The sequence below is a fragment of the Lynx rufus genome, unplaced genomic scaffold (assembly GCF_022079265.1).
Source record: "Lynx rufus isolate CCGP_SWC_20201006 ecotype Redwood Valley unplaced genomic scaffold, mLynRuf1.p SCAF_15, whole genome shotgun sequence".
Lineage (NCBI taxonomy): Eukaryota > Metazoa > Chordata > Mammalia > Carnivora > Felidae > Lynx > Lynx rufus.
The window spans coordinates 42,532,774-42,551,245 of record NW_025814829.1 but is presented as its reverse complement, the minus strand read 5'-3'; the positions used below and the strand labels follow the sequence as shown (position 1 = coordinate 42,551,245).

General features: G+C 37.4%; 1 protein-coding gene across 1 annotated transcript in view; it reads left to right on the top strand.

Annotated features, from left to right (window-relative positions):
* Positions 1 to 16,073, top strand: part of TDRD5 (tudor domain containing 5) — a 96,157-nt gene extending 80,084 nt beyond the window's left edge. Inside the window, exons 15-18 of the mRNA XM_047076461.1 lie at positions 3,946 to 4,128; positions 4,894 to 5,037; positions 7,902 to 8,112; positions 15,829 to 16,073. Of these exons, the coding sequence (XP_046932417.1) occupies positions 3,946 to 4,128; positions 4,894 to 5,037; positions 7,902 to 8,112; positions 15,829 to 16,073 (783 nt within the window). The remainder of the gene's footprint in view (positions 1 to 3,945; positions 4,129 to 4,893; positions 5,038 to 7,901; positions 8,113 to 15,828) is intronic.
* Positions 16,074 to 18,472: the final 2,399 nt, after the last annotated feature.

The following is an 18,472-nucleotide window of genomic DNA, read 5'->3' as shown; positions in this document are numbered from 1 at the left end:
CTAGCACTATGTTGAATAGGAGTGGTGAGAGACAAACTTGCCTGATTCCTAATTTTGGGGAGAAAAGCATTAAATATAATTTTGGTTTTTTTAAGATTTTTTTTTTTTTATCAAGGTGAGAAATTCCCCTCTATTCCTATTTTTCTGGGAGTTTTTCTCAAAAGTGTGTGCTGAATTTTATCAAATGCTTTTTCATTGATTGTTACCATATTATTTTTCTTCTTTAGATTGTTCATATAGTGGGTTACACTGTTTGAGTTTCACATGTTAAACTAGGTTGGCATACCTATAATAATAGCACCTGGTCATGGTATATAATTCTTTTATATATTGTTATATTTGGTTTGCTAATGTTTTATTGAGGATTTTGCATCTCAGTTCATGACAGATACTAGTCTGTAGTTGGTTTTTGTTTTTGTTTTTTGTACTATCATGTATGGTTGTAGTATCAGGGTTGTAGTATCAGTATACTATCTTCATAAAAGGAGTTGAAAAGAAATGTTGCCTTTTATTTCCTGGAAGAGATTATGTAAAAATTGGATCCTTTTTTGTGGGTGGGTGGAGGTTAAATCTTTACATGGTTTGTAGATTACTTCAGTAAAACTGTCTGGCCTGGAGATTTCTTTTTCAGAAGAATTTAATTCATTGCTTTAATAGATAAAAGATTATTAAAGGTGACTGTTTCATTTTGGGTTAGTTTTAGTGTTTGTGTTTTTTGAGGAATTGGTTCATTTAATTTAAATTGTCAATTCTATGTGTCTACATAGAATTGTTAATAGTATTCCTTTATTATCCTGCAGCAGTGATACCCTCTTGCATTCCTGATCCTGGAAATTTGTATCTTTTTTTTTGTCAGTTTTACTAGAGGTTTATCAATTTGAGTGAATTTTTTCCAGATAATCAGCTTTTGGTGTCATTGATTTTATCTGTTTTTCTGTTTTCAAGTTCATTTTTGTTGTTCAATGTTCAATGTTGTTCATTGCTCTTTTTGCTTTCTTTGGGTTTATTTTCATTTCTTTTTCTACTTTTTTAAGATGGAAACCTAGAGGAGTGCCTGGGTGTTTCAGTTGGTTAAGCATCCGACTTCGGCTCAGGTCATGATCTCACGGTCTGTGGGTTCAATCTCCATGTCGGGCTCTGTGCTGACTGCCTGGAGCCTGAAGCCTGCTTTGAATTCTGTGTCTCCCTCCCTCTCTGCCTGTCTCCTGCTCATGCTCTCTCTATCTCAAAAATAAATAAACATTAAAAAAAATTTTTTTTAAAGATGGAAACCTAGATTATTGATTTGAGACTTTTTTCTTCTAATGTAAGCATTTCATGCTGTGACCTTCTAAACACCACTTTAACTACATCTCACAAGTTTGAATCTATTATATTTTCATTCATTTCAAATATTTGGTGATATCTTTTGAGCTGTCATCTTTGACTCATTGTATGACCCATAATTGTTATATGGGGCGTGTAACAGTGGGTCATATACATATGGATTGTTTAGAAGTGTGTTGTTTAGTTTCCAAGTGTTTAGACATTTTCCTGTTATCTTTCTCTTACTTGTTTACAGTTTAATTCTCTAATCTGAGACTTACATTGTATCACTTCAGTTTTTTAAATTTGTGAAGGTTTGTTGACACAGGATGTGACCTACCTTGGTGAATGTCCCATGTGCCTTTCAAGAGACTGTATATTCTCCTTTGTTGAGTGGAGTGTTCTATAAAGGTCAATTAGATCTAGTTGATTGGTGGTATTATTTACTTCTGTATCCTTGCTGACTACTAGTTTACTCATTACTGAAAAGGATGTTGAAGTCATCAACTATAATCTTGGATTATAGCCATTTCTCCTTCTTATTTTTTCCTTATGTATTTTAAAGCTTTATTGTCAGGTGCTATCTAGTTAGGATTGGTATGTTTTCTTGGTGAACTGACCCTTTTATCATTATGAAATGTCTTTCTTTATTCATAGTTACTTTCTTTGCACTGATGCCCACATTGTCTAGTATCAGGATAGCCACTCTAGCTTTATTTTTTTATTCTTGACGTAGTGGATCTTTTTTCATCCTTTTACCTCTAACTTAACCTACCTATATCATTATATTTGAAGTGTTTCTTGAGATAGCATGAAGCTTGGACATTTTTTAATCCATTCTAATTATCTGAATTTTAATTAATATGTTTAAACATTTTACATTTAATATCATTATCGGTATGTTTTGATGATAGGTCTGCCATTTTATTATGTTTCTGTTTGCTCCTTCTGCTTTTCGTGTTTTTGCTTTTTCTTCCTTCTTTTAGTAGTATTCTTTTTCAGTATTTTTTTTATTTAGTACTTTCTTAGTAGTCCATTTTAGTTTATTATGTTTTTATTATATCTACTTACGTAGTATTTTTACTAGTTACTCTAGGAATTACAATATACATCTTTGACTTTTCACAATAGACATAATCCATATTTACCACTTCAAGTGGAATATAGATATCTTAGCCACCATGTAGGTGTTTTACCCCTTCCCACGTCCTTTATGCTATGTTTACATATAACAACTATGGATGTTGAGAATTTATAATGCTAAATTTTTTTTGCTTTATACCTTCAAACATATAGATGATTTAGGAGAAAAATAGTCCATTGTACTTACTCAGGTACTTATCATTTCTGTTATTCTTTATTTCTGATACTCCAGTCGTCCTTCTGGTATCCCCTCCTTTCTGTCCAAGGAACTTCCTTTAGAAATACCTTTAGAGTATGTCTGCTGACAAAGAATTTTTTTAGTTTTCTTCATTCAGAATGTATTTCATCTTCATTCTTGAAAGATATTTTTGCTGGATGTGGAATTCTGGATTACTAGTTCCTTTCTTTCAGACCCCTTTAAAGATTTCATTCCACTTCCTTCTGGCTTTAATAATTTGTGATGAAAAATCTGCAGTATTGAAATTGTTGTTCCTTTATAATTATCATTTTCTTTTGGCTACATTTTAGATGGTTTCTTTGTCTTTAGTTTTTAGCAGATAGATTATAATGTATCTAGACATGAATTTCTGTGGGTTTATCCTGTTTACTAAGCTTTTTGACTGTGTAAGTTTATGTCTTTCATCAAATTTGTGAAGTTTTCAGACATTTCCTCAAATAATGTTCTGCACTGCACTCTTCCCTTTTCTCATTCTGGGACTCCCATGAAACAAATGTTAAGCCTTTGGTATTGTCCCCAAGGCTCTGTTTGCTTTTGTTTTCCCAGTTTTTTTCTCTTTGTTGTTTATATTAGATCTGTCTTCAAGTTCATGCATTGTTTACTCGCATTGTTTACTCTCATCTCTGTCCTGCTATTGAAAACAGAGCTAGGGGGGTCTTGATATTCAGGATAAAAACCTTCACTTAATTCCCCTGTTTTTATTATGCTTGCCTTACCCTCAGTTTTATCCCCCAAGAAGACCCTCTGGTTTTCCAGTGGGGAAAAAAAGTATAGTTTCTTGGGTTTGTGAAATAGGGGAGAGTGTCTGAAGAGCTAACTGCTTTTTACACAGACTTTCAACCAGTGCTTTTGTTTTCATTCCCACTTTACATTCTCACTTCCAAAAACCTTGTAGTAGCAATTCCTGAGGGTTTATAGTATCTGTAGTATAAATTTGGGTTGCTTCTCAGTTTTTCCTGCCTATAAGCTCAGGATTCTAGTTTTTCAGGACTGCTTAGTAAGTTGTCACTTGTCTGTTTTCCTGTATCTATAATTGTAGGTGGTGTTTTCTCCTCTTTTCTCTTTATGAGTTTATACCTAAATCTGTTTATTTTGGTGATGTTTCAGAAGAGAGACAGTAATAAATTATGTATTTATAAATTATGGCAAACTGCCATCTTTACCTGGAGTCAGGAAAAAAATTGTAAACCTAAATTTTAAAATGTACTCATATAGCAACTGTAAATTAAAGTTTTACTTTGTCTTCTGATACATTCTAGGATGAGATCCCCACTGGAATGCCATGCCTAGAATCAGTGACTATTGGTGATGATGTTTGGGATGAGAACTGGCTACCTTTTCAGGCTAAAATGGGAAAAGGGGGTGATGCTGCCTCCCACTTATTTACCTCAAGCCTTGGTGGAAAGAAGCCTTATCCGTCATGTGAGGAAATGCCGCAGAAGGTTAGATCCCTGGGAAAACAGAAAGCTTATCATTACTGAAAAACGGAAATGTAAATTTCCTCAAGAAATCTATACACTCGGGTATTCAGAAGCATCTGTCAGATGATAATTCCCAAGAATTCATTTTTTTCCCTCAAGATGGCAGTGGTCGGGAAGAGGACAAGTTGGAACAGGGAAGAAGAGTAAATCATGGGCTTGTTGTCCCATCTGTCCTTTCAACTGTTGTGATTTTTGTTTTATCACTGGGAACCTTTGGCCTTAGGATCTATAAATAAACTGTTTTCCCTAATTTTATTTTTATTAGCCTTGTAATATAATCTCTGAATCTCTGCATTGAGAATATTAGCTAATATTAGGCCTAACTATATACTTAAAATTTATTTCCCACTGGTTATTAGAAGAAATATCTATAGTTAAATTGCTCCTTATTATTTGTGCTGTTTAAAATACTAGATGATCATGAAAAATCATCTGGCCATGAAAAACAGTATTGAAGAAAATAATACAAACCAGAGTTGTATTTGTTTCTATGAGAGCTGTGTTCCAAGGAATTCAAGGTATTGGGTGTGGACAAATAAAATAAGGGGGGAAAGTCACACTGATACAGAAACTTAATAAACACTTTTTCTTGTTTAATTGACTTTGCCTCTTTGCCTTTCCCTTGCCCAAGTTATTCTCTGTTTGGATCATGTACTCATACAGCAGCTATAAATTAAAGCACTCTAAAACGTATCTTAGTTTATTGTAGCATTTTTTTCTCTATAGGATTGGTGCTTTTCTAAACTCAAAGATACATGGGATGATTCATGGCAGCCTTCAGGCCTTGTGAATGGAATGAAAGTAGAAGCTCAAAAGCAAGAGGGACTGGGTGCTCAGGAGAAAAATACTGGCACAACCAGAATTCAAAAGGTAAATGTCTAATGAATGTTACTGTGACAGATTCTTATGGGGAAGTACTTTCATTTTTAGAAAGTAAAGTTCTGGTTAATGATCCCACTCTGAGCATTTGGTGGAATACATATACACAAAATGTATGTTGATTTAAAATTAATTTCAGTCAATTTAGTATATTTATCTCTTCAGAAGAAAATCCTAAGCCTAGAATTGAAAGATTGATTAAACCTCTATGTTAGAGAAATAGAAAACAGATATTTTCATATAATTTAGCCATAAGGAATGTTTATAGCAATAAATGCGTACATAAAAAAGAACAGTGACACACGACTTAACTTTATATCTTTGGGAACTAAAACAAACAAACAAACCAAAAACAGCAATGAAAAAAACAAACTAAGACCAAAGTTAGCAGAAGGCATGAAATAATAAAAATTAGAGTAAAAATCTATGAAATAGAGAACAGAAAAAAATCAATGAAATTAAGAGCTAGATTTTTGAAGCTATAAACAAAATTTTCAAACCTTCAGCTAGACTAATAAAAATGGAATACTCAAATATCAAAATAAAAGAAGAAACATCAAATTTGATGCCAAAGAAATAAAAAATGATCTTACTACAATTATATACAAACTGGATAACCTGGCAGAAATGGATAAATTCCTACAAACATAACAACCTACCAACACTGAATCACGAAGAATAGAAAACTGAATAAATAGGTCAATAACAAGTAAGACTGAATTAGTAACCAAACCCCACCCCTCTCCCCAAAAAAGGATCAGATAACTTCACTGGTGAATTCTACCAAACATTTAAAGAATTAACCTTCTCAGTCGTTCTCAAACTATATATCATAATCATCCTCGTGAGTGTGAAATTGTATGTTATTGTGGTTTGGGGCTATGCTTTTGATTGCATATGTTAATCATGAACATGTTTCTTGAAAGTCTGTCATTAATCTCTAGTTCCATGAGGTATATTTCTAGATAACTATGATGGAGTCAGTCATTAACAACTAGAGAGAGCTGAATTTGGCAGAACAGTGCTTCTCAAACTATAATGTGCCTACAGATGCCCGGAGAATCTTGTAAAAATGTGGGTTCTGACTGGGTGGCATTGGGACGGGGACACAGGTTGTGCATATCTAACACAGGCTCCCGGTTGATGCTGCTACTGCTGGTTGGCGAACCACACTTTGAACAGCAAGGCTGGCCAGCGCTCTTTGGAGAAGGAATCTTGATTGTCGCTAAGTGCTTAAGTTGACTGAAGGTACTTGGTCTCAGAGTACCATACAGATTTAGAAAGGATTCATCCATGGGTTTGGGGTTGTTGTTTTTTTTTTTTTTTTCAGAATGAGAAGCTATCACAGTGCATCTTAAATACGTTTTAACAGTGCATCTTTCTTCAAAAATCACCCTTAGGAAAGAAAAAGAATATAGCTTTAAAAACTTGTTTCTGATTTTGATTTTTGTTAAACTTGTAAAAATAGGCAGCAGACGTGTGGGTGCCTGGGTGGCTCAGTTGGCTGAGTGCCCGACTCTTTATTTCGGCTCAGGTCATGATCTCACGGTTTATGAGTTTGAGCCCCATATCAGGCTCCGTGCTATCCGCGAGGAGCCCATTTGGGATTCATTCTCTCTCTCTCTGCCCCTCCCCCACTTGCATGTGCATGCTCTCTCTCTCTCAAAACAAACTTTTTTTTTATTTTAAAAAAAAATTTTTTTTTCAACGTTTATTTATTTTTGGGACAGAGAGAGACAAAGCATGAACGGGCGAGGGGCAGAGAGAGAGGGAGACACAGAATCGGACACAGGCTCCAGGCTCTGAGCCATCAGCCCAGAGCCCGACGCGGGGCTCGAACTCACGGACCGCGAGATGGTGACCTGGCTGAAGTCGGACGCTTAACCGACTGCGCCACCCAGGCGCCCCTCTCTCAAAACAAACTTAAAAAAAGGCAGCAGGGCATAATGTAAAAATCACTTGGTCTGAGTGGTCTGCAGTTTAGGGTTTAGCCTTATCACAACTTAATGCCAGTTAACATTGAAGAAGATAAGTGCTAAGTTACATAGATTGTATCTACTTCAGCAATGACGGTATAGTAGGATACAGGATCTCATGGTTAAAATTTGACACTCCATTCACTGAAGCCCAAATTTAGTCTCCATATGGGATGTTCATCTCTTTCTCTCAAATCCTAGTTCTTAATGCTCCATTTTGTCTCTTCTGAGGAGCCTTCCTTTAAGTACTTTATGTTCTATGCAGGTAATGCCTCCATTTGTGGCTCGCTGCAGCACATACGCTATTTCCTAACTGAGGACTGTGAGTTTAGGGACAGTGATCCTATCTTACTAGGAGGTGGGCAGGTGGGGCATAGAGAACATGGACTGGGCTGAGTTCTGGTCTCTGCTTTGTCTCCTACTTGTTGACCTTGGATAACTTAGCCTCTTGTGAAAAGCATTATGCTAAGTTAAAGGACCCACAGTAAGGAAGACCTAACACCTAAGCTAGTGCCTTGTACTGTGGTTTAAAGGAAGAAGCACATGCAAGTAACTTCACGCTGTGCCTGACAGTGTGCCTGCCGTGTGCGCTTTCTCATTTCCTACTACTCTTCCTTAGCTCTGTGTGGCAGCAGACAGTACCATGTTTGCTTATAACATGTGTTCAGTAAATGCTTCCTGGATTGAATGGATGGTCACTAAGTTAGAAAAGGACTTGTTTCTTCTGGAGAGTATCTAGGTTCTTAAAAGTGAGTCAGTTATTAATGATGATATGAAAAATATTTGTCTTGTATATAAGGATCCAAAACAGGGTTAATTTCTTCCTGTTATGCTAACAATTACCTTTCATGCTTTTGCCCTACTTTTCCCATACTGCAGCAGCCAAGCTCAGAGAGTTCTTCAGACTCTTCCACATTGCCCAAATTGGAAGAGTTCTACATCTCTCTTATCCAGCCACAGCAGTCAGCAGAAGGGAGCCAGTTTGAGCCCAGCAGCACTCAGACTCAGGCAAAGCAAACCCAGCTACCCCCAGCAGCCTTCAGCGCAACCCCTACGGGGATGGATTCCCCAGAAAAACACTCTGGTTCAGGTAGGTTTACATACAATTGACAGATACCGTGGTTTGTCATTTATCTTTTCCAGAACATAACTTGAAAAATTGCTGACTTTAGCATTTGTCTCAAGTCCTTACGTTATTCTGGGCTCAATTGTTCCCTTTTATTTTGCCACTCCTTTTTTTTTTTTTCTTTTGCAGTTTGGTTGGGGGAGTCAGTTTTACAGACAGTGAAATTTGCCACTTTTGACGTGTACAGTTCTGTGAGTTTTGACATATGTATCCAGTCTTGTAACCACCACCACCACCACCATCATGATATAGAGCAATTCCACGCAGTTCCTCGCGTCCGTCTGTTGGTCTGCAGTCATTCACTCCCCTTGCTTGCTGGTTCCTGACATGTTACTTTCCTTTTTCTAGAATTTCATAGAAAGAGAGTCATACAGTGTATAGTTTTTAAGTCTGAACTTTTTCACTTAGGATGTTTTAGAGATTCATTTATATTGTTGCCAAGGTCAGAAGTTCGTTCTGATTTACTGCTAAGTAGTACCCCATTGTATGGATATAGCATAATTTGTTCATTACATGACAGACATCTGCGTTGTTTCCGGATTTGGGCCATTATGAAAAAAGCTGTGAACGTTCACATACAGCTCTTTGTGTACACATACTCAGTACATGCCAAGGAGTAGAATTGCTGGCTCCCATGATCATTACATGATTAACTTCTTAAGAACTGCCAAAATGTTTTCCAAAGTGGCTGTACCATTCTTTATTCGCACCAGTAATATATGAAAGTTCCAATTGCTCCATCTCCTTGCCAACACATGATATTATCAGTCTTAAAATTTTGCCATTCTAGTGCGTGTGTAATGGTATCTTGTGGTTTTAATTTGTATTTCCCTCTTTGCCAGTGATGTTGACCGTCTTTTCGTGTGCTTACATGCAATCTGTATATCTTCTTTAGTGAATTGCACGTTCAAATATTTGTTCATTTTCATTAAATTATCATCTTTTCATTGATGTGTAAAAATTATACTTGACACAAAAGCTTTTTTCAGATATGTATGTGTGTGTGTATATGTATATATACATCACAAATATTTTCAAGTGTGTTATTTCCTTAACAGCATCTTTGGAAGAGCAAAACTTTTCGTTTTGATGAAGTCTGATTGATTTTTTTCTTAGTGTAAAGGTTGACCTTTTTGTGTCCTGTTCAGAAATCTTTTTTAACCCAAGTAACTGATTTTCTCTTTTTCATATGAAAGTTCTCTAGTTTTAGGTCTTACAATTAGATCTGTGATCCAATTTGTTAATTTTTGAGTTACTATTTGTATTGTTATTATTATTATTATTATTATTATTATGGTGCGATATAAGGATTAATGTTTATTTTGACTGCATATAAAATATTCACTTTTAGCATCAGTTCTTGAAAAGGCTGTCCTTTCTGGGGCACCTGGGGTACTCAACAGTTAAGCATCTGACTCTTGATTTCAGCTCAGGTCATGACCTCATGATTCGTGAGTTTGAGTTCCCACATTGGGCTCTGAGCTGAGCCTGCTTGGGATTCTCTCTCTCTCTCCCTCTCTCTCTGCCCCTCCCTGGCTGTCTGTCTGTCTGTCTGTCTGTCTCTCAAAATAAATAAATAAACTTTAAAAAAGAAAAAGAAAAGGCTGTCATTTCACTTTTAAACTGCATTGATATCTTTGTCAAAAGTCAGCAGGCTGTATATGTGAGGGTCTATTTCTAGACTTCTATTATGTTTTAGTAGTCTGTATGTCTTTATACCATTGCCTTGATTCGTGTGGCTTTATAAGTCATGAAATCATACAATTTTGTTCTTTATCAGATTGTTTTGGCTATCTTAGGTCATTTTCTGCATGAATTTTATTTATTATTTTTAAATATTTATTTTGAGAGACAGAGAACGTGTGTGCGTGCAAGTTGGGGAGGGGCAGAGAGAAGGAGACAGAATTGCAGGCAGGCTCTGCACTGTCAGCACAGAGCTCAATGCAGGACTTGAACCCATGAACCATGAGATCATGACCTGAGTCGAAATCAAGAGTGGGACACTTAACTGACTGAGCCACCCAGGAGCCCCTTCCATATGAATTTTAGGATTAATGTAAATTTACACAAAGCTTGCTAAAGTTTTTATTGAGATTTTTTTTTCATATGTTATAATATTAGTTTCAGGTGTACAATATAGTTATTCACCACTTGCATACGTCATCTGGTGCTCATCACAAGTGCACTCTTTACCCTCCATCACTTTGCAGGTAGGTACCTTCTCCCATTCAGGGAGGTTTTAGGTTTTTGATTGTTTCCTTTGCTGTGTAGAAGCTTTTTGTTTTGATGAAGTCCCAATAGTTTATTTTTGCTTTTGTTTCCCTTGCCTCTGGAGACTTATCTAGAGCTATGACTGATGTCAAAGAGCTTACTGCATGTGTTCTTCTCCAGGATTTTAAGGTTTCAGGTCTCATATTTAGGTCTTTCATCCATTTTGAATTTATTTTTGTGTATGATGTAAGAGAGTGGTCCAGTTTCATTGTTTTGCATGTTGCTGTCCAGTTTTTCCAACACCATTTGTTGAAGAGTCTGTCTTTGACCAATGATAAGATTCTTTCCTGCTTTGTTGAAGATTAATTGACCATATAATTGTGGGTTCATTTCTGGGTTTTCTGTTCTGTTGATATACGTGTCTATTTTTGTACCAGGACCATCCTGTTTTGATTATAGCAGCTTTGTAGTATAATTTGAAGCCCCAAATTGTGATGTCTTCAGCTCTGCTTTTCTTTTTCAGGATTGCTTTGGCTATTCGGGATCTTTTAGTGTTTCCATACAAATATTAGGATTGTTTGTTACAGCTTTTTGAAAAATGCTGTTGGTATTTTGATAGGGATTGCATTAAGTGTGTGGATTGCTTAGGGTAGTATAGACATTTTAACAATGTTTGTTCTTCCAATCCATGAGCAAAGAATGTTTTTCCATTTCTTTGTATCCTAGTTTCTTCATAAGTGTTGTATAGTTTTCAGAGTACAGATCTTTTACCTCTTTTGTTAGGTTTTTTCCCAGGTATCTTGATTTCTTTTTCTGCTGCTTCATTATTGGTGTCTAGAAATGCAACAGATTTCTGCACATTCATTTTATGTCCTGTGACTTTGCTGAATTCATATATTCTAGCAATTTTTTTTGGTGGAGTCTTGAGTTTTCTATATAGGGTATCATGTCACCTGCAAATAGAGAAAATTTGACTTCTTTGCTGATTTGGATGCCTTTTTATTTCTTTCTGTTGGCTTATTGCTGAGGCAAAGACTTCCAGTACTGTGTTAAATAGTAAAAGTGAGAATGGTCTACCCGGTCTCGTTCTTAGATGTAGAGGGAAAGCTTTCAGTTTTTCCCCATTGAAGTTGATACTAGCTGTGGGTCTTTTGTATATGTGTTTTATGTTGAGGTATGTTCCGTCTATCCCTACTTTGTTGAGGGTTTTTATCAAGAATGGATGCTGTATTTTGTCAAATGCATTTTCTGCATCTATTGACAGGATCATATAGTTCTTATCCTTTCCTTTATTAATGTGATATATCACATTGGTTGATTTGCAAATATTGAACCAGCCCTGTAGCCCAGGAATAAATCCCACTTGATTGTGGTGAATAATTCTTTGAATGTATACTGTTGGATTGAATTTTCTAGTATCTTGTAGAGAATTTTTGCATCCAGTTTCATCAGGAGTATTGGCCTGTAATTTAGTGGGGTCTTTGTCTGGTTTTGGAATCAAGGTAATGATTCATAGAATGAGTTTGGACATTTTCCTTCCTTTCCTGTTTATTTGGAACAGTTTGAGAAGAATAAGTGTTAACTCTTCTTTAAATGTGTGGTAGCATTCTCCTGGGAAGCCATTTGGCCCTGGACCTTTGTTTGTTGGGAGACTTTTTTTTTAATTTTTAAAAAATGTGTATTTATTTTTGAGAGAGAGACACAGAGCATGAGACGGAGAGGGGCAGAGAGAGCAGGAGACACAGAACTCGAAGCAGGCTCCAGGTTCTGTGCTGTCAGCGCCGAGACCAACATGGGCTCGAACTCATGAACTGGGAGATCATGACCTGAGCTGAAGTCAAGGCTTAACAGACTGAGCCACCCAGGCCCCCTGTTTGTTGGGAGAGATTTGATTACTGATTCAGTTTCTTTGCTGGTTATGGGTCTGTTCAAATTTCCTATTACTTCCTCTTTCAGTTTGGGTAGTGTGTGAGTTTCTAGGAAAGCAAAGCAGCCATAAATAATACACAAATGAATGAATATAGCTGTTTTCCAATAAAACTTTATTAAAAACCAGGTGGTAGGTAGGCTGGATTTGGCCCACAGACTGTCGTTTATCAACACCTTTGTAGGTCCAGGTTTCTGTCCAGCATTATTTTATTTTTTGCTTGAAGAACTTACATATCTTGTGGTGCTGGTCTGCTACTGATGTCTTTTCTCAGTTCTTTCACGTTAGGAAAAGCCTTTATTTTTATTTCATTTCATTTCATTTCTTTAAGTTTTTTTTTCTGGATATAAAGTCATAGGTTGGTATATTTGTCACTGCATTAAAAGATGTCACTTTGCTTGTCACTGTGATGTCAAGTCTGTTGTCATTTTTGTGTATGTTCCTTTGTAATGTGTTATTTTCTCTGGATGCTTTTAAGATTTTCTCCCACATCACTGATTTTCAACAATCTGATTATAAGGTGGCTTGGTGTAGTTCTCTTTGTATTTCTTCTTCATTGAGCTCTTGGATCTCCAAGTTTATAGTTGCCATTAAATCTGAAAAAAATTCAATCATTATTCTTCAAATGTGTTTTTCTGTCACTCCCCCTTCTTTTTTTTTTTTTTTTTTTTTTTAACTCCAATTTTACACATTATATGCGATAGGTCACTTTTTCTACACCTACTGGTATACTTCTTTTCCCTAGTCTTTGGATGGTCTCTTTTTTTTTTTTTTCTTTTTTAATTTTTTTTTTTTCAACGTTTATTTATTTTTGGGACAGAGAGAGACAGAGCATGAACGGGGGAGGGGCAGAGAGAGAGGGAGACACAGAATCGGAAACAGGCTCCAGGCTCTGAGCCATCAGCCCAGAGCCTGACGCGGGGCTCGAACTCATGGACCGCGAGATCGTGACCTGGCTGAAGTCGGACGCTTAACCGACTGCGCCACCCAGGCGGCCCTCTATTACTGTCTCTTAATGGTACTCACCTTTTCTTGTTCAGTGATTAATATATTCTTTTCCCATCCAGTATATTTTTCATCTCAGAAATTGTATTTTTCATCTCTACTGGTTTGGTTTGGGTCTTTTTAAATCTTTTTTTTTTTTTTTTTTTTCCTCATCATACTTGTATTTTTCTCTGCCTTCTTGTATACCTGGAGTACCCTTTTTTAAAAAAATTTTTTTTTAATGTTTGTTTTTGAGAGAGAGAGAGAGAGAGAGAGAGAGAGAGAGAGGCAGACAGAGCACGAGCAGGGGAGGAGCAGAGAGAGGGAGACACAGAATCTGAAACAGGCTCCAGGCTGTGAGCTGTCAGCACAGAGCCCGATGCAGGGCTCAAACTCACAAACCGTGAGATCATGACCTGAGCCGAAGCTGAACGCTCAACTGACTGAGCCACCCAGGTGCCCCTACACCTGGAGTACTCTTAGAACAGCTATTTTAATACCCTTTCCTTGTGATTCTGGCATGTGTACCATTTCTGTCATTTGTGTCATTGCTGAATTGGCTTCTACCTGTTGCTTTTTCTCCTGAGAACAAGTCCTATTTTTCTCTCTTCTGTGCACATCTGGTAACTTTTTGTTATATGGCAGACACTGAATTTTACATTATTGACTGGGCCTCTTTTTCTTTTCCCTCCCCTCCCCTTCTCTCCTTCTTTTCTCCTTCCTTCTCTGTGTGTATCTCTCTCTCTCTCTTTCTCTATCCACCCATCCACCAATTGGTTGGGGGGGATTGGGGAAGATGCAGTTTAATCACCTGAAATTGGTTTTATCATTTTTGCATTTCTTTTAGGTTTCATTAGGCTGGCCTAGAAAAGTCTTTAGTCTGTTGGCCCTGCTATTTAGGCAGTACCATTCTGAGGGTAGAGATAGGACTAGATGTTCCATATGTTAGGATTTCTTTACACTCTGTCTGGTGGGAACACGCCCTACTTTGCCCAGAAGCTACAATGATTGTTCTGCCTGTTCCTTTCAGGATGGTTTTCTCCTTGGCCTCATGGTCTCCTCACGTGCCTGAGCCAGATCACTAGCCAGCCTAAGACTCAAAGGGACCTCTCTGCAGATTTCCATCTGCTTCTTCTCTGGTACTTTCCTCCCACAAATTCTAGGCAGCTTGGCCTCCATGAGTTCCAAACTCTGTCTTTTCAACCCAGTAAGATCTCCAGGCTCAGTTTGGATTCTCCCTTCTTGTACTGAAGCCAGGAAATCATCTTAACAGTGAGCTGAGGCCCTTGTAAAGCTCACTTCATTTGTTTCCCTTCTCTCAGGGATTACTATCTTGCATGCTTGCTGTTCAGTGTATAACAGCTGTTGTTTCATACATTTTGTCCAGTTTTCCAGTTGTTTAAGGCAGAAGAGACTGTTTTTCAATTCCTGTTGAATTAACCTTATGTCCGGAAGCAGAAGTTTCACTACTCTTTATCCCTTTTAAAATCTGAACTCACCAAAACTTTGTGTAAAACCACTTGTTTTTATTTGAATGCACCAGCTCTTTTCCCCTTTTGTGGGCATTAATTACAACTTTTTGATCAGAATTTTACTCTCAAATTCTTGAACGTAATTCACCACAAATGTACGGAACATATGCCACATGCTGCTATGTTAGATGCTAAAAATGCAAAGATGAATAAAGTACTGATTATGCCTGCGTTTTCTCTAGATTTTCTGAAATATGTGTTTTTAAGATCTAGGGCAATGCTTTACAAAATGTAATCATACCGGTGGCAGTTTGGGAAGTGTTTGTGATGATGGACATTGTTTAGCTCACCTAGATTTTTTTTTAAACTAAAGCAGAGCTTTCTTGAAGGAAGCAGTGTGTTTGCTTAGATGCTGGCATCAGAGCGCCTTCTCTCATTGTAAGCAGGCGGTAAACGGGTGCGCTGGCCTGGAGTAGACGCGTGAGAATGCCTGGCATCCCTTCCTGCTGTTCAGAACTTTTGGCATTGGAGTTCCCAGCGAATTTATTTCATTTAAAAGGTTCTTTCTTCGTAGTTGAAACTAATTCCTAAGGAATTTGTTTTATGGCTGATAACTGGTTTTTGGAACTTCTTACAAACATCTTGGTCAATTTTGTTTTTACACTGGCACAGTCTCAAATTGGAGCCACTTTGGCAGTAGAAAACACCCGTGGGGTACACTTGTGTTCATTGCCGGATGGAAATAGGGGAGCTTAAGGGCTCCTCCCTGGAGTTGGAATCATTTCCAACTTATTTTTATCGTGTCCTAGAGAGAAAATTTCCCTTCCTGTTCATAAGTACGTTTCCCCCCTCTCTTTCCCTCTCCTCATTCTGACAAGGATTTGCTTCATCTCAACGCATGACTCTCCACCCTCATTTCTTTTCCATTTGTTGGCTGGTTTCCCAGGCTCATCTCTGATCGTAACAGAAGGTGTCACCATGTAACAGAAGTTGATTGTAACACATGTTAATAAAGAACTAGAATGGGAGAGAGAAGGCAGAGCATGAGAACCCCTTGAGAAGACTTGTGTGTTCTTTCTTTTTCAGTGGAGAGCTCTCCAGAGCGCCTGAAGAATGATTTTTCTAGTAGCCATGCTATTACAGTGTTCAAAGACAAGAGTCACGGAGCCATGGACCAGCTGTCTTTGATTTTGTCTCCTGACCACCAGATCTCCCAGAAGCTCTACATTCCCCGGAGTACAGCCACTGCCGCCTTAGGAGCTGCTGCGCGGCTGGCCACATCCAGGAGCCTCCTACATTGGTATCCCAGTGTGAAAAGGATGGAAACTTGAGGGAGGAAGTCGAGGAGAAAGCAATAAGCCAGGTGCTTTAGGGCTTGGTGATTTCCCAAGGCCAAAATAAGGCGGTATTGAGACAAAACGGTATTTTGATAGTTGATGCTTATGTCTTTCTGTGTGATTGTATGTTAGCTGTGTTATGCTAACAGTCCACTTTGTTGTGTAAGTATTGATATTTAATGTTTTAATGTTTATTGTTCCCTATAGTTTTGTTCACCTCAGTTTAATGTAGTGTAAAGGAATTCGTGTGTGTGTTTCTATAAATGTCTTTCTTGTACATAACATGACTGATAAATGAAAACTGGAAAACTGATGTCTTGTGATCCATATTTAGTAAGACAAAAATGATCTCTGATTCTTCAGAAAAAGGATGTCTGAATTGTAAGGCTGCTTTTTTTTTTTTTTCTCATTTGAAATTTTCTAGATCATGGAGATAATCCAGAGCTCCACTTCTTACCACTATCATTTCTTTAAAATGCTAGGCTCGGTGAGAAAATCCATATCCTGAGGCTTTGGTCGTGAAAGAACTTTCACATTAAAAAAATTAAGCTGTCTTTCAGTACAGGCAGTTTCTTGAAGACTCATAATGCAATTCTAGAGACCGGTTGTTCACACTTAGCTGACTGAGCCTTCCCTGTAGGACTCACGGTTCCCAGGAGCTCCTGGGTGGTAGTCATTCAGGAGGGTACTGTTTAAGCATCTGTGTAACATGATGCTCTCTGAAGTCAAATTGTGGGAAATGCTATAGGACATTTTGTTAAGTTCATAGAATGAACCATCAAGAACAAACAAGAGACTGAAAGGTGAAATTAAAGAATGTGAGTGATACTAATTTAAATTCTTTGTGGTAAAATACTAGACTTATCCCCAAATTTAAAAAATCCAATACAGAATCATTTCTTAGAATTAAAATTTGAGAAAGAGCTGTGAATTACTGGTGTGCTACTTATAACTAGAGTTTCACCTTTCTAGCCCCTCTTCTAGGCCTCCTATTTCGGCATTAAATGCCAGAGCTGGCCCCTACTTCCTTTCTCTCTCTCTCTCTACAATACAGGATTTCTCTTCTTCTCAAGTATTTAATCAGGAAAATGTCCACTGAGGAAGAGAATGAGATGAGAGTAAATTTAGACTATTACTGGCTGGAACTTCTTAGGATTAAGAATCGTGAAACAAAGTTAAACCCAAAGTCTCTAAATACTGATGGCTTTTGGTTTAAAAACTTAAGAGAAAACATATTTAATGCAATAAAATTTGAAAATCCAGATTCACCTTTAATTCCAATATATCTTTAAGAATGATATTCTAATTGACAAAAAAAATAATAATAATCTGGAAACATCACGATAGCTGGCCTAGTAGAAAGAGCAAGTTCCCATTTGGGCTTTTGTGATTTTATATCAGACATCTTTATTGGAGAAGACAGTTGAAAAGTTATATGGAGGGTCAGTGACCAGTTAAATATCCTACTCAACTGTGATATGAACTGGAAAAGTTCTGGTTTTCTTTGTAGGTTTAGGTAATTATCCACAGTTTGTTTCTAAAGAAGAAGATTCATTTTAGAATCACACTTCTTAGAATTCTTCCTTTAAAGAAACCAAGTGTGAATAATATACTTGACTTCTCCAGATGGGCAGTCATTGGGCTTGGGGTGAGGTGAATCTGGTAGAAGCGATGTTTATGTATTTCGTCGGTTACACTGTAACTCTGTGTAATGGCACTGAGCTACCAGTAGGGATTCTGCCAATACTGGGTAACCTGATGGGGATTACAGAATCACTGTGCTAAGGCTCTTTCATATTCCCATCCTTTTGCAAATGGCCAGATGATTATTTAGACAGAGGCATCTCTAACAAGTGTCAGTATACTTTGAAAGAAGCCTATTTGGCAATTAATAGTTAACATCCTGAGTGAGCAGAGTGAAGAATGAGCCTCCGAGAGGCTTGTACATATTTTGACTACTTGACTTTGACTGGGACGGCCAGTCTGCCAATTTGTTTATCCCATAAGGTGGGTTTTGCTTGGTAGTTAACTAAAATAGCCCAACACATCAACAAAATTTAGTAGATCATTTGAACATGAGTAAATAGATTTATGTATATGGGCAGGGATAACAATAAGAGATGTTAAAACAATAGGTAGCTGCTCTGTAGTTTAGGGTTAACTATATTTTATTGTCTAAAGATTGGTTGACACATATACTTAGAACAGACCCCGCCCCCTGTATTTTTGTTGTTAAAGATCTGTTAGAAGTGATGGAGGTCCCCAAGTGTTGACTGGGATGTGGGGGCCTGAGGTGTGTGAGAAGGAATGGGTATAAGAACATAAAGGAAAATTCTGGTTATAAACTCTTTAGGGTTGGAAGAAGGAGTAGCTTTACTAATAGCCATTCAGGT